This window comes from Pyrus communis, chromosome 4 (genome assembly GCF_041283825.1).
Source record: "Pyrus communis isolate YQ-2024b chromosome 4, ASM4128382v1, whole genome shotgun sequence".
NCBI classification, from domain to species: domain Eukaryota; kingdom Viridiplantae; phylum Streptophyta; class Magnoliopsida; order Rosales; family Rosaceae; genus Pyrus; species Pyrus communis.
The window spans coordinates 16,585,051-16,608,552 of record NC_142568.1 but is presented as its reverse complement, the minus strand read 5'-3'; the positions used below and the strand labels follow the sequence as shown (position 1 = coordinate 16,608,552).

The 23,502-nt window shown below is 36.5% G+C and overlaps 5 protein-coding genes across 5 annotated transcripts; 3 read left to right on the top strand and 2 right to left on the bottom strand.

Annotated features, from left to right (window-relative positions):
- Positions 1-3,395: 3,395 nt before the first annotated feature.
- On the top strand, positions 3,396-5,309 carry LOC137721773 (protein FAR-RED ELONGATED HYPOCOTYL 1). Its single transcript, XM_068460792.2, has 3 exons — positions 3,396-3,544; positions 4,332-4,942; positions 5,066-5,309. Exons 1-3 carry the CDS (start codon positions 3,501-3,503, stop codon positions 5,143-5,145), a joined length of 735 nt encoding a protein of 244 aa, XP_068316893.2. The 5' UTR covers positions 3,396-3,500; the 3' UTR covers positions 5,146-5,309.
- A 147-nt stretch (positions 5,310-5,456) lies between these two features.
- On the bottom strand, positions 5,457-9,280 carry LOC137723318 (laccase-17). The gene is made up of 6 exons (XM_068462481.2): positions 9,014-9,280; positions 8,711-8,862; positions 7,306-7,550; positions 7,071-7,199; positions 5,962-6,945; positions 5,457-5,893 (listed from the first exon to the last, which is right to left on the bottom strand). Exons 1-6 carry the CDS (start codon positions 9,131-9,133, stop codon positions 5,763-5,765), a joined length of 1,761 nt encoding a protein of 586 aa, XP_068318582.1. The 5' UTR covers positions 9,134-9,280; the 3' UTR covers positions 5,457-5,762.
- A 678-nt stretch (positions 9,281-9,958) lies between these two features.
- On the top strand, positions 9,959-11,005 carry LOC137722037 (uncharacterized). The gene is made up of 2 exons (XM_068461039.2): positions 9,959-9,983; positions 10,389-11,005. The coding sequence occupies exons 1-2, from the start codon at positions 9,959-9,961 to the stop codon at positions 11,003-11,005; spliced, it is 642 nt and encodes a 213-aa protein (XP_068317140.2).
- Positions 11,006-13,092: 2,087 nt separating this feature from the next.
- On the bottom strand, positions 13,093-13,512 carry LOC137722036 (cyclin-dependent protein kinase inhibitor SMR4-like). Its single transcript, XM_068461038.2, has one exon. The coding sequence runs from the start codon at positions 13,478-13,480 to the stop codon at positions 13,292-13,294; it is 189 nt and encodes a 62-aa protein (XP_068317139.2). The 5' UTR covers positions 13,481-13,512; the 3' UTR covers positions 13,093-13,291.
- A 5,027-nt stretch (positions 13,513-18,539) lies between these two features.
- LOC137722258 (putative WRKY transcription factor 49) lies at positions 18,540-20,727 on the top strand. The gene is made up of 3 exons (XM_068461227.2): positions 18,540-18,898; positions 19,027-19,173; positions 20,085-20,727. Exons 1-3 carry the CDS (start codon positions 18,645-18,647, stop codon positions 20,575-20,577), a joined length of 894 nt encoding a protein of 297 aa, XP_068317328.2. The 5' UTR covers positions 18,540-18,644; the 3' UTR covers positions 20,578-20,727.
- Positions 20,728-23,502: the final 2,775 nt, after the last annotated feature.

Below are 23,502 nucleotides of genomic sequence, written 5' to 3'. Positions count from 1 at the left end.
ACTTGTCATAAAATCCGAAAAGACAATTATTGGTGATGGATTTCCGATAAGATTTTTAATTGTACTCGTTGCGCCACGTGTCATTAACCGAAAATACAATTATTGGTGATGGATTTTCGATAAGATTATTAACCAATCACGTCGCGCCACGTGTCATAATCTGTTTACAATCTTTGAGGATAGATTTCCATCAGATTTTTAACGAATGACGCATGCCACATGGCATTATCTACAACCTAAAAACAATAATTATAATGAAAGTAGTTAACAAATAAATAATACAAATAAATAATTATAATGAAAGTAGGTAAAAAATAAATAATACAAACAAATAAATAATATATTGTTACCTAATCCGCGTAATTTTCCCCACTTCGAATATTATTACTGGCTTGTGCCAAGGCGTCTCTCCACGCACTAAACGATTGGCTAAGTAATTTCCAACGACTGGACATTGATTCTTTGGTTCTTTTCCCACCCATTTTCTTAAGATAATTGATATGAATAAGACTCCACATTTCTGGCAACTACATCTCAATACCCGTAAGGGAACTATGAGTAACTTCAACCCAGCTAGTACACAACGCAATATCTTCAAGAAGCGTCCAATTCGTACCTGCATCAGTAGTCATTTTGTTGAAAAAAAATTGGATTGAAACTTTGAGAGAAAGATAAGAATTTGATTGAAAGTAGTTGAGAAAATATGAAATTGTGGTGTAAGGTAGATGATAATGAGAAGGTATTTATAGAAAAGTAAAAACAATTTTTTTAAAAAAAATTTCAGATTTTTTTTTCCGATTTTTTAAAAATTTTTATTGAACTAATTAATCTCTGCAGTTGGATTTAAAAAAAAAAAATTTGAATTCCAACACTCTAGATTGTGCCACGTGTCACAACGGTAACTTTTCTTAATTTTAAAACTATTTTTTCTTTTTATTTATTTATTTATAAAACAGAATAATATCAACCGTTGATCTCAGATCCAACGGTTGATTTTAAATAAGATTTTTTATTTTTATTACCTTTGCAAATCGGACGGTCCAATTTAAAGAGCTGTTGAGATCGAACGGACCGTGGGAAGCCATGTGGCTTCCCAACGGTAACCTCAGCAGACTGCGACGTGGGCCCCATACTCTGAAAAGCTGTCGGCTGACGCACCCCGAAGTGTGGGTGAGTCGCACACACCTGACAGAAAAAAATATAAAATTGGGCTGACGCTAGGATGATGTTAGCCCTGGTGTCACATCCACTCGGGATCTCGGGCTGGCAATTCCTCTCAGGCCCAGAGCTCGGGCCTCCACTCTCCCTCAAGTTGCCCATGCTGGAGCTTCAAGGCCGGGCTATCTGGCCCTATTTCGTCCCCCGTCCCTCGTCCCCCGAGCACCAACCCACGTTGGAATTGCTCTAAGGGAAGATTAATTGAATGAGTGAAGGCTGACTTTTATGAGTGCAAATAAAAGCCCCAGTAAAAAAAATATAAATAATTTTTTGTGTAATTTTTCTTTAATATAATGTTTTTGTCGTCGCTGCTTTGGATCTTATTTAACTTAATTTATCTTTGTGATTTTTTAGTTTTGCTTTACTTTTAAATTTAATAATTTTAAAAATCAAATAAAAAAATCTGACATAGAAAATAGAAAATCAAATTTAACAATTTAATTAAAACTAAAACATTTGTAACACTGAGAATGACTAGTAAGCAACCTTTGAAATTTTTTTGATATGGTCGATATTTCATTGGAAATATCAGAAAAAACAGAGAAAAATATGGAGACTTCACCCCTATCGAAGAAACTCTTTTCAGCTAAAATCGACAGATTTCGTTAATATTTCGACATATATGTTAAATATTGACAAACTGTCATATGACATTCTCTAAAGTTTCATTTTAAATTTTCACGTTTTTAAGCAAATTTTCATTATTTCGATTGAAGACAACCAATATCGATATTAATATTTTCACTGATAACGATATTTTAAAGACTAGTGGTAAGTGACATTAAAATGACACTCACTTTTGTGGAGAAAATTTTCAGTGTACCAGAAACACGATCCAGTATATCAGTGTCATATTCACTATTCTAAAAATTCCCGCCTAGGCGCTAGGTGGCTAGCTACCGTCTCGATTAATGCCTAGACGTTTGAAAATTAAGAAATGACGCCTAGACCTGCTAAGGCGCCTGCCTAGACTGCCTAGGCACCCGCCTAACCCGTCCAAAACTGCCTAGGCACCCGCCTAAGTTGCGACTCACTTAAACATAAAATAGATAACTTTCATTTTACATTTTATTTTTTTCCAATAAATTGTAAGAGACTTGTTGAAACTTGAATGAACACACATTATATGCTTGTTCCCCATGTTTTCATTATGTTCCAATAGCCCATTATATATATGCCATTCTATTTTTGCAGTTTATAATGAAATTATAAATATTTTAAGTATAAATAGATACTTATTTATACGGAATATAATAGATTTAGTTAAATCCGTATAGTAAGCCTAGGCGCCTGCCTAAACCAGCTCACCGCTTGACTAGCGCCTAACATATTTTAGAACCTTGGTCATAATACAGTAGTTAGAGATTTTTTTTCCAAGTTTTCAACTAATTGTATTGTTACACTTAGTGTGTTGGGCCATGTTTCAAGCACACTGAAAAATCTTTGTTTTTATGTTAGGTATATGCAGGGTTGTAGCCAGGATTTTCAAATAATGTGGTCATAATATCATCGAAAAAACTTCATTGGGTCATTTTGTCGAGCACGGAATAGGCATATGTCGATTCTTGTCAAAATTATTCGAAAGTTTGTGCCAACATATGTTAACAATTACTATTTTTTGTAGAGGCTTGTCAAGGGTCGATATAAGATATTGTGTAGTAATGTTAAAGATAGCCAAGACTTTTGAACTAAAGTATTTCATCAAACACATCATGCGCACAATAAAGTCTCATACAAGGAGAAAGAAAAGGAAAGACAAATATAATAGAAGAAAATTTTTGGTTTCAAATGGTGATTCGAATATAAAAATAATAAATAAATAAATATATAAAACTAATGAAAAAAACTTTACAACTTTGAGTTTTAATTAAAATGATATAAATATGTTGTAAGTGAATAATAACATAAGATAAACAATACTCAAAGTATTTCGTTAAAAAAACTGATGCGTTTGTGTACATCCGACTCTGTGCCAACTTGATGGGTCCCTGATTGAACCAAGGATCTTCGTGCCAAACCACGTGGACTCGCAATGGCTCTATCCGACTCATCATCCACCACGCGGCTCCCATGCAAACCGTAACGCGCGCAAGACTAAATCTCCTTGCCTGCAGTACACGCGCTACCTTGTAACCGTTGAGTGAGACAAAGACAGGGACAGGAATATCCATGTTTCTCTCCCGTATGCATTGCAGGTAGCAATCCTCGGAGCCCAATCTGTATCATTTTACTGAGTTGAGCTGAGTTGAGTTAACTCGTCCAGTTCGTTTCTCTGGATCGATATGGAGATGGAAGGATTCAAGGAGAACCCATCTGAGATCCACAGGTTTTGGTTCCTGGGTTTCTTTTTTCTTTTTATTTATTTATTTTTTTTTTTTTTGTGCGTACTTTCAACCTTTTTAGTCTTTTATTTTAATCATTTTTTCAGATCACTAGCTCTTTGTTTGTTAACTGTTTGACTTAATCAAGTAGCTAAATTTGACGAGCGGATTAATTGTTACTGCTGAGTTCAGCTGCAAGTAGCCAAATTTAGAGAGTGTTGTTAATTAATTGTCATTTTTAGGATAATTTTTTGGGTTTAAGGGATGCATTTTTTGAGGTAGAGATGAATTCAATGTCCAATTGTTGCTTCCCTGAGCTCAGCAAACCAGCCCTTGGTCAATGATTCAAACTCAAGGTTGAATATTTTTTATTGGAGCAATATTCCACTTTACTTTAGATGAGACTCAATGGGAGGCCTGTTTGGGACTTCTTCTTTAAGAAGCACATATGCTTATAACCACTTTTGCTAGAAGTGCTTTTAGTAGATCATGTAAAAAAAAAAAACGAGTAGAAATCCAGAATCTTGCTGGTGTTTCTTCAGAAAGTGCTTCTATGATCCTGAAGCTTTTTTAAGTTTTTCAGTGAAATGGAATCAGTAAAGTTTTTGGTTGTCAGAAAGCCTTTTTTTTCCAGAAGCAGTCCTAAAGCGGCCCCATGTTGACCTAATCCCTCTTTTTGTTTTTTTGTCAAAAGTCTAGGAAACTTGAAATAGTTACTAGTTCTGATTGTCCAAGTTTTATTGGTAATTGCAGCTTTTCTCATCTTTGTTCTGCTATTAATGTCTTAAACAGCTTCCCTGTCATCAATGTTATAAGTCCGATGAAGAAAAGAAAATTTCACGAGGAACAATTGGGCTTGCCAACACCAAAGCACAGGTGCTGGGCACGAGTATTTCCATCTGATGAATCCGTCTCCATGTTTGATGGAAACCATGAAATAAAGAATATGCAAAAACAGACGCTGAACAGAAAGATAGACGGGGCATCCCAGGATGACAGGTCTGAACCTGAATCCGGAGGAGGCAGCAATAGTTTCGCCGGAGATTCTGGTTATGCAACGTTGGTTTATGGTGATTCTAAAGTCGGACCCGTGTATGCACAGACATGCCAATACGATAGGCCTTCCACTTCATCTGGGAACGGCATCAGCCATAGTGCAGATGAACTAAAATATGTGAATGGAGACCATCAACCTATGCATCCACACGGCGAAATACAAGAATTTCAGAATCTTGAAGAACACATCCAGGAATTTGGAAACCGGATGGATTACATTTTCGCAGAATACGGAGATGACTGCATTGAGCAATGTATGGACACAGGTTGCGAAGATCTCATCTACCCCAACGGTTTGAAGCCGAACACATATGTACTTTCATCCGGAAGATGGAGTGTCGACCAAGGTAATTCAGGTGTCCTATTGAAAGTTTCTGTTTAAGGAATTTCTATTTGCCTTTACATGGGGAATTTATCTTTGTTTTTACCATTTACTGATCGGCATAGAATTTTCGTGCTCGTGTTTGCAGAGGGTCAATCAGCAGGCAGCAGCAGGAAGCCAACCATTGATCAAGAATTCGAGCAGTATTTTTCCTCGCTAATGCTGTAGAACTAATTGCTCCAATGTGAAACAATAAATCTGTATTTTCTTAAAAAAAAAAAAAACAAAAAAAAAAAAGTTATAATATGTTGACCTGGATTAATGTTGAAAGAGTTTTGGTTCTCGCACACTAGGGAGTCCCAACTCTTTTTTCAAATAAACGATAAGATATTTACAAGGATGATCGGCCTCCAACTTAACCGCATGTACGATCCAATGAGTGGGATTTTATACAAAAAAAAAAAAACCTCGATGCACATGCTAGTCAAACCATTTAACTTAAATTGTGTTTAATTCAGTTTGATTTCCTAGTCAAATCATTTAACTTGAATTGTGTTTAATTCAGTTTGATTTCCGGTGTAAAACTTTACATTCATCAACCATATGAGCGAAAACTATCACTCCAAAAAAAAAAAAAAAATACACCACGAATTATGTACACAAAACATCTCCCCGGAGAAAGAAAATCCGTAATATTCTTTTCATGACTCAGGAGATGTTAATGTAGCAAAATAATATGATCATAATTAATCATATTATGAATATTAAGTTGATGCGAAAAGGGGGAAGTATCATTACAAGTTCACTCAAGAAAAAGGGAAATCCGGACAGATGGTGACTCAAAATCAACACTTCGGAAGATCGGATGGCGGAGGTGGCAGCTTTTGATTCGCTTGCGGTCCATCCTGGACGATCCACGCCATCCTCAGCCCCCAACTTGTATGGATATCCAAATGACAGTGCATAAGCCACACCCCTGAAAAACATATCATTAAATGTTACAAATTCGTTCTGTTATGTTGCTGAACTGTGAGTTGAGCATACCTGGATTGTCTGCTAAAAAACGAACCGCAATCCACCCACCAGCCGGAACACCACCCGTGTTCCTCTCGATGGGGTCCACCAGATTAAACTTAGCAGGGTCCTTGTTAGGATCGTAGTTCCCAAACCCTTGTCCAACTACAAAGAAATTAAAACCGTGTAAATGGAGAGGGTGGCTCTCGGCACCAAGAATGCTAGTGTCCTGCAGCACCAGCTCCACACTTGTGTTGAATGGCAGCACCAATGCCTTTGTACCATTGGCCACATTTGTGTCATTTGGCGGCGTTCCGGTATAGTTAAATGTCACAAGAGGATTGGCTGGAAAATCTGTGGTGTAAACTCCATTGGACTGTCCAGAAAAATGTGCTTGAAGCATTGCTGTTGATGGAAGGGCAAAAGAGAAATTGTTAACAGACGCTGCAAATTTCAGGCCATTGGGTCCTTGGCAAGTTGAATTTTGGGGACAAGGGGCTGTTCCAAGACCTACGGTAAAGAAGAATTTTTTGTCAACGGTTTGGGGAACGTTGGCGGGGAATTTCTTGGAAGCCAAGCTACGGAATTTTTTGGCCAAGTTTTGGACGAATTGGGTAACATTGACAAACTTGGTGGCATTGAAAGGTGGAAGACTTGGTTTGAAGAGAGGAAGGGTTTTGATGGAAGATTGAAGAGTGGTTATCGGGTGCTCGTATTCGAGGATTCCAGCCGTGGTGGTATTGTCTAGGGTTCCACCCCCGGTGAAGTAAGGACTTGCCAGGATGAGGAATGTGGCATTGGGAGAATTGGGCTTGGTTTTGAGGAGGACGTTTGTGGTTTGTCCTGGGGTGATGAGAAGCGTATCGGTTTCAAAGGGTTTGATGTAGACAGCATCGGCTTCAACCACCGTGAGAGTGTGGTTGGCTATGCTAAAGAATAGCTCATCATTGAGAGCGGCGTTGATCAACCGGAGAAGGTATGTCTTCCCTGGTTTCACCTTTAACTTGAATACATCTGCAAAAATCCACCCGCTCACACAAAAGCATTACAATTTATTTTGTTACGTTGTCAAACAGTTTGACATCTTTGCATTCTCATTTATAGTCTGATAACATAACAATATGTCATAAACACACTACCTTTAGATGAACAGTTGTACAAGGGGCCTGGAAGACCGTTAATGGTGAATGCGTCCGAAACGTTGGGTCCTGCCCCGGTCTGAAGAGCCTGATTAATCACAGCCTCAGGGTCTACATTAAACCACTCTCCTGCAACAAACCCAAATCCATGCAAATCAAGACAATTTCCAAAAACATTAATGTCCAAATTTTCAAAATTGTCATTAATTCTAGCTAGCTTGCTATACTTAATTACCAAGAATAATGGGGACCTCCTTGTAGGGTTTCACAAAAGGGTAACACTCGTTGCGCTTTGGGAGAATGATGATAGGTCCATAGATGGTAGATCTCAGCCATGAGATGTGAGCATGCCATAGCAGAGTCCCTCTCTGCCCTTGGATGGTAAAGTTATATGTGTATGACTGGCCCATCTGTATAGGGCATTGGGTAATGTAAGCTGGACCATCTGCCCATCCACTTCTAAGTTGTTTAACCCCATGCCTGCTCTCACGCACAAAACAAACACATACATGAATAGTAGCTGTGTTTCTTCCTTTCAATCACCACATTTGCTAATTTAGACTTATAGATTCTGGACGTAGATACGAGCTACTTGGTCAGAATAGTATGTTCGTGTTTTTACAGTGTAGTTTGTATCTCCTTTATAGATTAGAGTAGTTTAATACACCCCTTTGTTAAAAAGAATAAATATATTTTATATCAGTGAATGAGTCATTTAAACATACATCTGAAGTCCCAAGTTGAATATAGGGGTTTTTAAATATTAGTCTTTGAAAAAGATTAAAATTTAAAAAAATGTTTTGGTGTTAGATTACGTTTCAATTTAATCCCTTGAAGTATAGTTTTATCAGAATTTATATTCAGTTTTTGTTATGTAATGTGTATTTTTATTTAAAGACTCCACATTGAAATTTTGATTTTGTTAATATTCACATATTAGTTCTTTCAATTATAAATGAACCTAAATGAAAAAAATACTAAAAGAAATTAGTGGAAATATGTAAAATATAAGTGTACAAAAATGACCATACCGAAATATATTAAATTAACTTCTTTGTACCGAAATGCATGTACCTAAATGTTTGTACCGAAATACTATAATGAACCTAGAATGTAATATACCAAAATGTATTATATTTAATTAATGTACCTAAATGTCAATACCGAAATCTATGTACCAAAATGTACGTACCGAAATGTATGTACTGAAATGTATTATATTGAATTAATAAACTTAATGTAAATAGTGAAATGTGTGTGCCAAAATGCATGTATCGAAATATATTATATTGAACTAATGTACCTAAATTTTTGTATTGTTGGATAGACCGAAATATATCAAATAAATTAATGTACTCAAATACAGATCATACAAATTGTATCGGGATATATTATATATATATATAGTTTAACCAAATGTCTACAACAAAATATGTTATAATGAATGGAATTAATACATTAAAATAAGAAAGAAAAAGAGAAATAAAACATCAATATATAATTAATAAATGAGATGATTAAATATTGAGGGACGAAAATTGAAGTAGTTCAAAGAAATAAATGTCAAGGCATCAATATATAATTTTCTATTTATTATATATCACTTGTTAATAAACAAATAAATAAAATAGATTGCATACCAGTGAATGGTGACATTGTTTGAGACATGATTGATCACTTTGATGAGGACTTTGTCACCCTCCCTTGCCACCAACCTAGGACCTGGGAATTTTTTGTTCACACTTACAATGCTCCTTGTGTTGCACAATCTAGTCACATTATGATACTTAATCTGTATATGATAAATAAAAGAAAACAGTTAGAAACTAGTGAAGTTAATTTAAGAAGCTGTTATCGGCAACACTACGCGATAGTAAAAGAAAAAAGATGAAGTAGTTCAAAGAAGAATATTGAGGCTCTCAAGATGTGATGAAAAATTGTACATTGAAAGTGTAGTGTCTTGTTATGCCGGAAGCAAACTCCGGCGTCAACAATGCCACAACACAAAAACTGAACAGAAAAGCTGCCATTGAAGTAGAACAAGGCAAATGAGAAGAACCCATTATTCTCTCTCTCTCTCTCTCTCTCTCTCTCTCTCTCTCTCTCTCTCTCTCTCTCTCTAGATTGATACAATGAGAGTAAGTGTAAACTAAAGAGGTCAAGGCATCATAATATAGGAGAGCATAGATAGAGATGGCGCGAAAATATAATTGTTCATTAAACTTCAATATTGAGATGGTTTCTACTTGTCTGCTCCGCTTTGGTGTTGGTCGAGCTGAACTTTAGAGTGTGGATTAAGTAAGATTTTACCTGTTGCATCAGTACTAATCTCCGATTAACATAATTACCTTCTGATCTTATTTTATTGGAGGGATATTAAGCACAAGCAAAAGCTCATGTTGTGGTCTAGAAGTTGCCAAATTTTCAATGATTAAGCAGTTAAACAGTCAATTAATTCATGTTGTAATACTTAGCGTACAAATTGTAAAATTAGTGTTTCTAGATGTCACGGCGTTATAGGAAGTGAGTATCCTTCTTTTTCTTTTAGGTCTTCAAATCTGAACTACACAACACAATGCTGTTTTTCTTTCTAAGGTCATTGTTTTCAACTAATACGACTAACACGATGTCAATGTAATTGAAGTTGTTGCAATGAAATTCGATACTTGTGAAACTTGACAGGTTATATTGTTAATTTGTGAATTTATACCGTATAATAAAAAATAATATATAGTTTATTGTTTTGAATATGTATCCAATAGTCCGCTTTTTATCGGGACGGTAATAACCCGTCTTTCGTACAAGTATAGCCGACTGATAGTGTGAATTTTTTTCATTTCTCATCTATGCAGTAAAATAATTAACCCTTTCAAGGATGGGATCATAAAATGGAGAAGGAAATTGAAAAAAGTGGTTTAAGTTGAACGGCCTATTGGGACCAGTGATTGTTAACGCATTTGGACGAAATTCGTAACTTAATGTTTGAGTCATATTATTTCTTATGGACAGGCTTACAGGGGTGGACGACAAATGACACAATCAAACAAACTTTGTAAATTAAGTTTGAGTGCGAAATTCTATTATGTACCGACTTAGGGCTAGTTTGGTATTGTTGTGTTTTGAAAAAAAACTGTTTCTGCTGTGCTGTAAAAATAAGCAACTGTGAAATAAAGCAGCAGAGTGTTTGGCAAATTTTTTTTGTAAAAGTACTTTTGGAAAAAAAAAGCAGTATGATAATGTTTGGTAAACTTTTATGTACAACAGCTGTGATTGTGTGAAATAACCAAAAAAGTATAATACTAGATGTGCTATGACAAGCCACGACGTCATTCGTTGGCAACCTCTTCACCTTCGTCCTCCTCTCCCTCCTCATCTTCTCCTTCCGCAAGGTCGTCGAAAATGGGACCCACCTCCTCACTTCCTTCGTCGACTGCGACCCTTCTCTTAAATCCCTCCTCCCCTGCCTCTACCTTGCTGGTGCCAACAATACCAACCACCGCTCTCCTAGATCTCCAGCCAAGTCCCCTTCTCCAATCTCTCTCCGCCGCCGACACTACACATTTCTTCACCTCACCCGCGTCGGAACCTTAGACGACGATTTGTTCTCCGGCGATGACAACAACGCTCGCTCCCTCTTCGGCCTCAATCGGATCGCCTCAATCCTCATTTTCTCCTCCTCCTCTCACTCCACCTTCAAATTAGGGTTTAATGGAACTTACGGAACTAGGGTTTCTGAAATTGTGCGCTCCAACCTGAGAAATTCACCATTTCTGATGACAGAGCTAGAGGCAGAGATGGCGACAGAGAATGAAGGGGAGGAGAAAGACGGCGATGAAGAAATGGACGATTGGGCCGTCGATTTGCAATTCTTGATCAACGGCTTAAAGCTGGGTCGTCGTGACGTGGTAACGTTGTTCTTCCTCCTAAAAGTGTGAGGAATCAGGAGAAACTTTGAAAATAAGCCACTTTTTGTAACTTCCACTTTTTAGCTTTTTTTCATCTGAAACTTTGAAAAAAAAGCTGATTTGGGGTGTTTACTAAACACCAAAAACTTTCCCAGCTTTTTTTTAAACCCGTTTTTTTTTTTAAATCACCTCAACCCCAAACCATACCATATATGGTCGGATGACCAATAACACATTTTTGACGAAATCCATAAAGAGCCATTGGCAATTTGGCATTACTAGGAGTTATCTCTTAAATTGATTTATTTGATATTCAAATTGAATGAATTTTTCATAAATAATCTTTACATGATGATAAAGAAAATAAATAATTTCAATTATAATATTTGCATAACAAAATAATATCACGTTAGAGAAACGATTCAATCCATACTAACATTCAGACGGGAGAGAATTTTAAGAGGTCCGCATCTCTTACTCATCAACAGGCAAATGGTCAACGTCCTAAGACTTACCCCTAAACGTCAAACCCTAATGATAATTGTGGCTTGATAGGTAAGGTGGGTGAGGTCGCAGAAAACTAAGTAAGAATTACTTTTGTACGCATGCTCAAGCTCAAGTCTCCCAACCTGCTTATCATATGTTTCCCTTTATTTGCAATCTTTATTTGGGCCTGTCCACAACTGTTCTGTCTTGGAATCTAAGGAACAAAACATTCAAATTATGTAATGTTCAAATCGTACGATGAGAGTGATGGCCCGCCCGATCTAATGCCACCTTTGAAAATCACCAGTATGATCTAATATGTACATGTATTAGATGTTCTAGTTGTACTTATATGTAGTGCAATGGCAGAGTTCGAATTTTAGATTAGAAGGGGCCTCTCACAAAGGTAATAAAAAAAAATTAAAAAAAAAAAAACACTGTAACACCACCAACAATGCCAGCTCTAAAACAACACTGCAATTCACTCTTGAATCCCTCTCTCACACTCGCAAATCTATTATCTCATTAATTGTCTGGTCATCATCTTAACCACTACTTTACTCCTCATTTTGATGTTTGCTTACTCAGTGACGCTGGTGTTGATTTTTCAATTTCACTCCATTTCATTATTATGTTCCGATCAGTTGGGAGCCATGTTAATTGGCAAAGAAAACAACCTTACAAAAAAATGTAACGAGAACATGAAAATCGCACATGGATGGAAGCATAATTCAAGTTTGCCAACAACCACTAACACCATGTGAAAAAGATTAAACTCTAAATGAAACAGTTTTCTCGCCAACTTCCTCTTTCTCCCCTTAGGTTGGGGGCCCTAATCCCCTGAAAAACCTTTGGAAATCAAAACAATAACTCTAATTTTTTCTCTGTAAAAAAAAAAAAAAAAATTGTCCAGGTAAGCCCAGAACCATTCTAGTCCCTTTATGGCTCCACCCCTGTCTAACACCCAACATAAATTTCTTTGATTTCTAATTTTCTAACATTTAGGACCCATTAATTCATATTTGGCCCCTAACACCAAATATGAATTTCTTTGCTTGTCACATTGAAACTAAGTCCATATCAAGCTGTTCACAATTAAATTTAAAAAAAATTAATGAAAATGACTTGAAAATTTGAAGTTTTAATGATAAGAACAAAATAAAAAATAAAGTAAATAACACTAAGATTGATTTTTTAGTGTTAAAATATGATTTTTCGTTAAAATGAACAATACCGGGATTTTTCGTTAAAGTTCTCTTAAATCTAAGCTAGATTTTGCTTCATTTTCACTGGCAAAGAAAATACTTTTCATAATATATTTTGGAAAAGATTACATCGTATGCATCTTTTCCTCAATTACTTTCCTTTATAGTAACGTAAAAAGAAGTATACATAATTGGAATATTAGTGATTAGGCTAATCAGGCAATTCTGTCAACTTCCTCTATGATTTCTTTAAAATAAAAGTCTCTATTACCAGAAGTATATCCCGAAAGCCTACATGTGACTCTCACTGTATATATCTTTGTGTTTACAACATTCATCATAAATGTAAGAAGACAAGTTACATTTTGATTCTAGAACAAATTCTCCTACCAAAACATGTAACTTGTTTATTTTCACGTGATTGGGTATTTGAAAAGACTGTAAAATTTTATTTTATTTTTTCCTCTTTTGGGCAGTCAACGTTTCTCCCTCCACTCACTCCGATATCATCACAATATAGGCAAAAATTCAAGAAAAAAGGAGGGAAATTATTCCAAAAACAATCAAAACTATATACAGTGGAAAACCAACAAGTAAAATCATCTTGTATAACAAATAGAGCTTGCTACGCACACGCTTGACTTCTCGGAGGCAGAGAAAACAGAGTATCAAGGTCAGGCGGCTGGAAATACCCCTTCTTCGGCTGCTCCCGCTTCGTCTCCCCAACCGCCTTCTTCCTCGGAGGCGGTGGACACATGTTCGCCTCCGGTATCCGGCACTCTTGCCGCTTGGGTGTCGCGCAACCCTCCTCCATTCCCAATCCAGCTTCCCCTCACACCTTCGATCACTTTACTTATATATAGCAGCACATGGAGCTCGCGCGCGGCCTGTAAAATTTCAAATTTGAAAATAATTATTCGAAAATGGAAATGACAGCTAAGCATGAGCGGGAGGGACGACGTGTCAGATTGTTACTGGGAGTTTCTAACTACGTGCGTTTCCACGTGGCCCGAATCCAGCGGATTTTGTATATTTTTCTATTTTTAATGTCGGTGCTAACTTTGAGTCGGTTGGTTTGCGCGGGAAAATTAATCCGTTTCAATGTGTTTTAGTTGGGCTGAAATTTAACTTGAATGTTTGTGGTCCAAGTGGAATTTTAAGGGTAGGCCGTGGCCTATACGGCTAATCGGCCATGTCCAGCTTAAAAAGTATAGTTGTTTTGCTTTTTCAGTCTCTGGGGCCACTATGCATAAAACAGATTTAAGAGAGGATGGGCTTGGAGACCTAGAGTTGAATCATCAATTACCTTTATCTTGACAATGTAAGGCCCAATAGAAAGATACAAATCGCTATGTTTCCAAAACACAGTGGGTTATCCACGCCTAGTGTCATTTAGACGGCTAGTCACCACTCAACTAATTATTTAGTGTTTGAAAAATTAAGAAATGACGTCTAGACATGTGAGAAATGACTCCTCACTCCTCTGAAGCAACGAGAGTGCACGACACCTGCCTAGCCTGCCCGCCGCCCTACTAACGCCTAATGGCTTTTAGAACCTTGGTGGGTTTCAATACTATTTGATGTCTGCTAGTCTCCTATGGTGAAATTTTAAGTCTAAAACATGGACAATTTTAACATCATGATATGAACATATGTGACAAAATGACTTTTGTCATGTATTTTGCTAACTTACCTACATACAATGAAAGAAATGAGGTTCCACACCCCACAATCAATTGGCAATCAAGAGAGTGACCCAGCACTTCTTATAAACTTTTGCAAGCTTTCTTAATTATTGATGAAAAACATTCTTCACATCTTCATATGAATGAGGGGAAAACTAACACAGTCCATAATCCAATTCACAAGAAATTTTAATTTTAGTGTGAAAAAACCTGCCCTATTGTTTTACCAATTTATGCAAATATAAGTGGACAACATGATTGATAAATCATAAAGTAATTTTTCAATGCGATCTTTACATTGGTACGTCGTGCTCCTATTCCATTGGTATTACAAGTACACTTATCTTTACAAATATGACTATACTCTATGTTCATGACCTACTTATGAGAGTATGAATTCCATATTGGAGAACTAAGAGATCTTGTACTTACTTAAAAGGAGTTGGGCTACTCTCATTTGCCAATTGGTTTTACGTAGAACAATTCCTTCAAGATATCAGAACAGGTTGTTCCACACGAGTGAAGCCCAGCAGTCACATAACCTCTAAGTCACCTAACTTGTGTAGTTGTGTTGTTCGCGTATTAGATTTGAAAATTCATCTCAATTTGGGAACTTGTTGAGATTATGATTCTCACATTGGGTAGAGAACTTTGCATGTATGTTTACGAGGAGATGTACTCATCACCATATTGCCCCCTTTTCTTTTATGTTAGAAATTCAACTTCCTTAATATTAACCATGTTGTCCAGGTATGATAAAATGTTATGTGAACATCATGTGGCGATCTGATATAAAAACTCACATAATATTTTATATGTCATAGACAATATATATTGTCTAATGAATAAAATACACATTTTAGAACATGAGTTGATTAGTAACACTACGTAACTCTAGCAGTTTAAACAGTCATACAAAAAATTACTCCAAATTCGCCATCTTGTCAACAACATAGTTCTTCTCAGAATAGTGGAATGGAAAATGCTACCTTGAGCGTGTGGGCGATTTCTTAATGTAAGTCCATCTAATGTGTCAAGGTAAGTACTTCTAGCCGTTAAGGTCTCAAAATGTATCAACCACTCCGCTCTGGCGTGGGCATTTGTCCTTAGCACGGTCTCGCTGTGGGATACACAGTGGTGGCAGTTTCCCACCTGTAGCCACCGCATCTAGAAGACTAGGTTTTGAGTCTTTTGACTGCTAGCACTAGAGGAAGATGCCCCTGCAAAGGACGATAGATTAGGACATTTGCCCTTCTTTTCTAGGACCCCCTTCCTTCTCTTCTTTGTTTTAACCCCAAAAGATTACTTACAGCTAGCGTCACTTCTCGGATCAATCCCCTCCTCCTCCTCCGATACCACAGACGTCGACAGCTCGACCCACCCGTTCCCTTTCACTCGTGAAGCTCGACACCAGTGGGACACTACCAATCACACGTGTCCCCACATGGCCCCGCATCGAAAGGGGTTGACTTTGGCGAACACGTCCAATTTTTTTTCCAACCAAAGATAAGTTGGTTTGTTTTGGTTCTTAACCTGCGCGGCTGCGCCCACTCCACCTCCCTCATCCGCTAACCGACGCCTCTCTCTCTCTCTCTCTCTCTCTCTCTCTCTCTCTCTCTCTCTCCCCCATTGTCTGACGGTCAACCCTAGTTTTGTGTTTTTAAGCGGGTAGGGTAGCAGGAGAGGGAGATAGCACGCACCCTCTGTTTATGTTTCTCGGATTAACAAAAGTCAAAGCCACAAACCGCCAAAACCTGCCCTCACTTTGAAGCAACCACTCGGCTCCCCTTGTGTTTCAAGATAAACTTTCTGAATATATATATATATATATATATATATATATATATATATATAAGCTATGGTGATGGTGGTTGAATAATACCACCCTAGAATTTTATTTTATTTTATTTTTTCAATTTTTCTGTTGTCCATTTTCTAAATCATTTTGCGTGCTAAAAACTAATCTATTGAGCGGTACTGAAACACAGTTTGTGTGATAAACAACTAATGACATATTGGATCACTCCAGTGCGGCACGAAGCCGCTGACGCCGAGTCGATTCCTTTGCCACTAACTATGCCCTGCTTGGTCTCCCGACACGGTGAAGATTCCATAGCGCGATTACTTACTATTATATACTACATTGTAAAACAAAGACTTATCGTCGATTAATCCTGTAACATGTAAACTTATATATACTGCTTAATTGTATTTTAGTGTCATGAATTAATTTTTTCAAGTACTCGTGGTGGAGTGCCGATATACATGGTTGTACATATATACATAGCTTTGTTTCTTTCAAACTATATCATTGATCACGTGTATTTTGTTTGAATTGTTGTCAAGATTAACAAAATACTATTCTCTTCGAATAGTCTCCTAATTGATGAATTTGGGTGGACAATTAGTTGCAATAATTAATTTTGTTTTCTCTCTTGTGAGAAAGATCGAGGCATGCATGCATGTGTGTGTACCATTATGTTGTTAGACATTGGCACTGACTGTTTGCACCGCCAGCCATCAAAAGCACAACCAAATCTCTCTAAAATCTAAAATAATGAAAGCGTAGAGATTTGGATACTGCAAAATGTTGATCTCTTGGATTTAATGTGGGTCGGTATTCTGGAAATATTCAATTAACACGCATGCTTAGTCTTGTATGAGTATATATAAACCTTAATTACAGGAGGCTCTAATTATGTTTTATCTTCTTTTTGCATGCTACTCATCTCACTTGATCGAGACTTGGGAGAGTTGGAAAAGAAAAAGTTGGGGGAAGAATTAAAGTAGGGTTTCATACTTTTATCAGTCTAATTAGAGATTAGATCCTCTCTTGCAATCAACGACACTCATTTAATAAATATTTGTGATGTGTTCAAAATAGTTAACCATTCTTTTAATAAACTTGCACTTAGATTGCTACAATCTTAGTCTTGTCCGGTACAAACTTCGATGTGTCAACAAGCGACTTGCTGGAATGCACCCACCAGTTTTCCAATGATGGAAAGTTCTCTTGCCGCCTGCGTAGCCATGGTATAAAACCCAAAGTTCTACTGCGGTCACAAGGCATACGCCTCCACATGTTGACATTCAATCCGTCAAAAACGACCAAAATATTTCTTGGTGAACGACGGCAGCCTGATTATCAGTTGAACTATGTAATCAAAGGATCCACAAAGGCTACTTTTTGGGAGGTGAAATAGTGTGATGAATTGATGACATGAGATTAGGCAGTTTTAATTTTGTTAATTAAAAGGTCATCACAGTTCACATCTACTCCTTTTATAAAGTAACTATCCAGCTAGCCAATTATATGCTTCCTTAAAGAATTTAGAAAGAAGTGATAATGAAGTTCAAGTCTTTAATCTGTTTTTTTAAAGAAAGAGGAGAATGTAATCTCTTTGAAATAATGAAAAGGTATTTTTTTTATTGATTCTTTAGTGGTTGACTCTTGCTTTGGGTTGAAAATTGGGTCATGGTTCAGGTAGCATTGGTCCACCTTTGATGCCTCTATAATTCAAAATTTTCTCTCATCAAAACACACATTATAACAAGACAAAGGACACACTAAATGAAAACAGAAAATGCTGCAAAGCAACAAAAGAAAGTAAATGATTTTTCACCCGACTATCATGCGATTTCTCAGATATGGATCTAGCTAAATTAGTTAGAGCGGATGTATTTCTTTATGTGCAGGTAGAGTTTGAATCTCATCTCTACAATTTAGATTATCTTTGTGCACACCTTTATTTAATTATGTTCATTAATTTTCTTTTCATTTATCCAATCCAATGGTAAAAATATTAAACAGATGCGTACAACCAAAAAAGCAGTCTCAATTTACCTCACGAACTTTTTCCTGGTAAATTAAGATCATGAAGCCAGTGTGTTGCACACCGGAATTGTTTTTTAATTTCATGCAGTCGTGAAAATTATTGTTCTTAAATTTGATCTGTGTAGGCAAGGCATTGAAATTACCCTAGCATATATATATATATATGCACAAGGAAAATGACCCCATATTTTTTAAAGTGCCCGTAGCTAGGGTTGTGCAGTTTACCAAATATGTTTACTGTTGAATAGAATTCTTCGTTAAGTCAAAGTACAATGCGTACAAAACCAAAACCCTCTTACTTTAAAAGTCAAGAGGCAAACACGTAGACGTGACAACTTCCCCTCTTCATCTGCTCCACCTTTTCCCCTCTTTTATTTCCTCACCAGATAATACACTCTCTATAATTCTCATCTTATCAACTCGTTTCCTCTCAGCTTCTCCTTCTTCTTCTGTTAACAATGGAGGAATCAATGGCTGCTACGTGGTCGGACTGGTCGGAGGAAGAGCTGGTGAGGGAGCTTCTGGACAATGATTCACCACTCTTTGTGCTACCGGAGGAGGCTGTGCAGTCCCGAGCGGCTAGTGTTTTCGGCAAAGAGGCTATCAACCGATTCATCCCTAACGTCTATTCGGGTCCAACGATCCAAGATATCGAGGCTGCTTTGTCTGTCACAACTGGAACAGTCCAACCCCAAGAACTTCCAAACGCCAGGTTTGTATATTATGTTTCAATAATTTTAAGTTCACCATTTTTATAGAATTGTAAATCAATTGGGGTTTTTTTATTTTTTTATTTAACTTTTATGTAGTTTGTTATAAATGCATTTTCTTATTTTGCAGGCTGTCATTGCTAGAAAGGGGTCTGAGTAAGGTTGAGCATAAGTACACTCTGAAGATCAAAAGCTGTGGAAATGGAATAATGGCTGATGATGGTTATAAATGGAGGAAGTATGGCCAGAAATCCATTAAGAATAGCCCTAATCCTAGGTAACTATTTACTATATATATATATATATATATATATATATATATATCTCCTTCTTCTTCCCCTTTATCTGGAGTTAAGTGTTTTTAAAAGCTTTAGGGTATTGATATTATTGCAGCCCTATAAGTGTGTGTAGCTCAAGCAGTTACGAGCACTCAGTTCTACACCTAAGGCCATCGATTCTCCACCTTTTTATATAGCTTGTATATGAAAGAAATCTCATTGTTCATAAGCTCTTGCAAAGAATAATGCAAGGCAAAATATAAGAAAAGTATGAATAACGCTACCTTTCATAAAAGATAACACGTCCAAATCTATATATTATTAATTAACTTGAAATGATAATTGTTGAACATTTTCAAATCATTTGTGTATTAGGCACCTAAACAATTCAACTTTGCATTGAAAAATCTATAAGCATCCCAAACCACTTCATTATCTTATGCGTCTAAGAGTCGAAATTAATCGGCGTGACTCGGACGACTTTAATACTAATTAAGTAGATTAGTTCACGAAATGCTCTCTAGTTAGTACTGCAGCATGAAGCCAACCACCCTATTCAACACCTTAAGCAAGTAGATTATCCTTAAATATGCCTACCAACGCCAGTACCTTATAGCCTAAATGAGGTCTAGCCCTCGTACTAGGCCATTAGACAAAGGTTGACATATTGCTACAATCACACAAGTTCATTAAACTTTCAACTGCAAGTGGCTGGAGGATTATTCGGGTGGATAAGACCTTCCTCTTCAACTCATTGAATTCTACGTTCAAACCATTCATCCTCCTTTTATTGTAGTCTGAAGTAATAATATCGCTTGTTTGAAAAAAAAATATACTTTCAAACGATTTATTTTCTTTTATCTTTTAATTTACATCTGTCACCCAGCTCTTTTTCTGGATTGTGATACAGGAGCTACTACCGGTGCACAAATCCAAGATGCAGTGCCAAAAAGCAAGTAGAGAGGTCCAGTGAGGACCCAGACACACTCATCATCACCTATGAAGGGCTCCATTTACACTTTGCATACCCATTTTTCAACCTCAACAACCAGGCCCAAAACTCCACTCCACCAATGAAGAAGACCAAGAAGAAAACCTCGGATCCCCAACCCGAAGACCAAGAACGAGAAGCGCAAGAGAGCCCGCGAAGCGTTACTCCCGATCCAGTTCCGGATCTGCCGCCGGGCCCGTTTCCGGACCAGCATCAAGAGTTTGTGGAAGAAGAGAGAAGCTCACAAGGGTTGCTTCAAGATATGGTGCCATTCATGATTAGGAACCCTAAACCAACAAGTGCTTCTTCAAACTCTTCATGTTCCTCTTATCGTTCATCTCCAACGTCTCCTTCTTCTCTATCATGGGCCACTTCCTATTTTGACGTTGGCATAAATCATAGTTTTGGATGAATCTATAGATATCTCTGTGGGTTAAACCCTAATGATTAATCTAGTTTGTTATTATTATATATATGTGAACTATAAAATGTTGAACAATAACGATATGTATGTTAAAAATGCGATGTAGATTTTATTTGTCAATATAAGGAGGCAATAAAATATTTGAAGCCACACGGTAGTAGATAAGTTATTTTGCTCTTATGTCAACAATTTGAATGAAAGTTTACTTAGTAATGTTCTCACAAATCGTTTTATGGTGAACAATCAATCTCAAATATTATTCTTAAACTGAGGATATACAAAGCTAAGATTATGACACTTGTCATAAGATAATTGTATGAGAATTCTTAGTCTATTAGAGAAATGGTGGTGCTATTGACAAACCCATTTTTATCTTCTTTACATCCTTTTCAATTTTCGGACGTCGAATTGAATGTATTGAAGATAATCAAATGACAGAAATTAACAAGGGGTGTGCTAATAGCATCACCCTTAGAGAAATTGTTAGTCATTGTTGTTGTTGTGGGTTTTTTTCTTTGAATTGAAAAGTAAGCGTAAATTGTAGCTATGGTCCCTTAACTTTTAACTCAATTGGAGCGATGGTCCCTCAACTCATCAAAACGTGCAGCTATGATCCCTCAACTAAAAATTCATTACCATTGGTGCCTCAACTTTAATTCAATTGAAAAAATGGTTCCTTAACTTTAACCCAATTGTAGCAATGGTTCTTCCAACATAACTCGTTTTGACAAAAATTTTGACGTAGTTGACGAAAAGGACCATAATTACACACTTTGATGAATTGAAAGACCCTAATTATATAAATGGTCATTCCAACATAACTTATATTGACAAAATTTTGACGAAATTGATGAAAATTACTATAGCTACACATTTTGATAAGTTGAAGGACCAATGGTAATGGATTTTTAGTTGAGGGATCATTGTTACAATTTACTCGAAAAGTAAACTTCATTAAATCAAAAGAAGGTTCATGCCAATGATAGGATTAAAAGCACACCACAAAATAGCACACAAATGTCCTATTGAATTTCCTTATTAACACTAGGATTTGTCAATTGTAGCATATGAAAATAAGGGTCTTTCCTGCAGAAGATTGTTTTATCTAACTATTTAAAATGTCACAAAAACTGGGTTACTGTCCTTCCTAACTAGCCACCGAAAAATAATTATTAGACCGACTTATATTGATCTAATGTCTACAAAATTTTATATATAGACACTAGATACACAGAGCTACACTCACACAAATTTTTGGGATTTTTGGAGTTGATTTTCTGTTTAAATTAAATCGAAAAAAAAAAAACAGAACAGAAACAGATTTTAAGTGGTTCACAAATTAAGAAAAACGAGTTAGGGGAATTGCTATCCACCACCAAATAATCATACAAACATGTTATGTTTCATTCAAATTCCTTTCATTTTCGGATGAAGATGCTCAAGTTGGCTCAATGTTAGAACTCAACCTATTACTCTTTCTTATGTGGTATGTTAAGAGAATGACGTTTTCAACTTAACTTAGTCCCTATCATACAATCTAGAATGTCGTGTTTATAGATTAAACAAGTAGAAATCATTAAGAATGAAAAAAGTTTGAGTCATCACAAGGCATCGTAAGTACTAGCATTGTCTTACTTATCCTAGAAATTGATTCACATGTTAATCGCAATTAACAAGTACTACTCTAGAACATATGTAGGTTCTCATTCGACAAGGGCAGACACACACATATTCATAGCATTAAAATCCTAGATATGGTTACTAAGTATGCATCCGTAGAAAACACATAAAGAATTCATCAATGAGACAAGTAGTGAACCAATTTTCATCTATTCATAAAAGTAATTCAAACGAAATGTCATAACAAACTTGCAAAACAACCCCTAACTACTAAAAATTTAGTTACACATTATTCTCAAATAAAACCAAAAGAAAGACATGGGTTTGAGAAGATAAAACCGAAAGAAAAGAATGCCAAGATTTCCTCATTCCTTTCCTTCCTTCCCCAACGCAGAAGCTTTGCCTTTTTTTCCTTCATTTTCTTCCCTTTTTTCTATCTTTTCTTTTTCTCTCTTTGTCGTTGCAACCTGCAGCCTTTTTCTTCTTGCTTGCTGCCACATTTTCTTCTCCATAACTCACCCCACTAACAGCCATTTAGTGATGACAATAAGTGAGAGAAAATGGTAAAACAATTGTAACTCTTTGGGCAACCTTTATGCCAATTACTCCCACTTAATCCTCATCTTTAATTCCATTTCATTTGATATTTGAATAGGTGTCAGCTGGCTTATTCTTGGCTGCATCAGTTTTGGCTGGTAGTTTTATTGGATTTATTGCTTTCAATGTTTTATTATCAGTTACAAATTGCTCAGCCTCTTGGGAACCTTTCAGTGTTAAAATGGCCATAACTTCTTCTAGAAAAATAATATTAGCAATTCGCGAAATGCTCCAGAAAATAGACATCCGTAGATTTCCAAGCATATAAGGCTCATTTTCTAATTCAGTCTAACCTGTCCGCAACTTGCTTTCAAAGTCAGCTGACTTGCACATGCAGTTTTGACGAAGTTGTTACTTAAAACCCCACTTGTGCTATTTTTCTTTTTTTTGCTTGACAAATCCTACAAAATAAAAAAACAAAGTAAATAGCTCAAAAATATAAGGAACTAACTAAGAAAAGACAAGTGAATTTGATGTAAAATATATATAAATATGAGCTTATCAGCCAACAGAAATAACCCAAATACAATGGGGGAACCAGATACATAAAAGGCCAACCCAATTAAATAAGCAAAAAGGAAAACCTAAATCCTTAATGTCCAATTGCAGAAAGCAGCGTCCGCCACAGTCACCACCACAAAGTCATGCTAGTAGCTGATGAAGCTTTAACACTAAGAAAATGACTGAATGGTGAAA

What these genes read in the sequence shown, in the direction of transcription:
- LOC137721773 (XM_068460792.2), top strand. Translation starts at nt 3,501, where the DNA reads ATGGAGATGGAAGGATTCAAGGAGAACCCATCTGAGATCCACAG. An exon ending in AACCCATCTGAGATCCACAG is followed by an intron (nt 3,545 to 4,331) that starts GTTTTGGTTCCT and finishes TGTCTTAAACAG; the next exon opens with CTTCCCTGTCATCAATGTTA. An exon ending in AAGATGGAGTGTCGACCAAG is followed by an intron (nt 4,943 to 5,065) that starts GTAATTCAGGTG and finishes TCGTGTTTGCAG; the next exon opens with AGGGTCAATCAGCAGGCAGC.
- LOC137723318 (XM_068462481.2), bottom strand. Translation starts at nt 9,133, where the DNA reads ATGGGTTCTTCTCATTTGCCTTGTTCTACTTCAATGGCAGCTTTTCTG. An exon ending in AACAATGTCACCATTCACTG is followed by an intron (nt 7,551 to 8,710) that starts GTATGCAATCTA and finishes GCGTGAGAGCAG; the next exon opens with GCATGGGGTTAAACAACTTA. An exon ending in GGAGGTCCCCATTATTCTTG is followed by an intron (nt 7,200 to 7,305) that starts GTAATTAAGTAT and finishes GGTTTGTTGCAG; the next exon opens with GAGAGTGGTTTAATGTAGAC.
- LOC137722037 (XM_068461039.2), top strand. Translation starts at nt 9,959, where the DNA reads ATGGAGAAGGAAATTGAAAAAAGTG. An exon ending in GAAGGAAATTGAAAAAAGTG is followed by an intron (nt 9,984 to 10,388) that starts GTTTAAGTTGAA and finishes TGCTATGACAAG; the next exon opens with CCACGACGTCATTCGTTGGC.
- LOC137722036 (XM_068461038.2), bottom strand. Translation starts at nt 13,480, where the DNA reads ATGGAGGAGGGTTGCGCGACACCCAAGCGGCAAGAGTGCCGGATACCG.
- LOC137722258 (XM_068461227.2), top strand. Translation starts at nt 18,645, where the DNA reads ATGGAGGAATCAATGGCTGCTACGTGGTCGGACTGGTCGGAGGAAGAG. An exon ending in CAAGAACTTCCAAACGCCAG is followed by an intron (nt 18,899 to 19,026) that starts GTTTGTATATTA and finishes CTTATTTTGCAG; the next exon opens with GCTGTCATTGCTAGAAAGGG. An exon ending in AAGAATAGCCCTAATCCTAG is followed by an intron (nt 19,174 to 20,084) that starts GTAACTATTTAC and finishes ATTGTGATACAG; the next exon opens with GAGCTACTACCGGTGCACAA.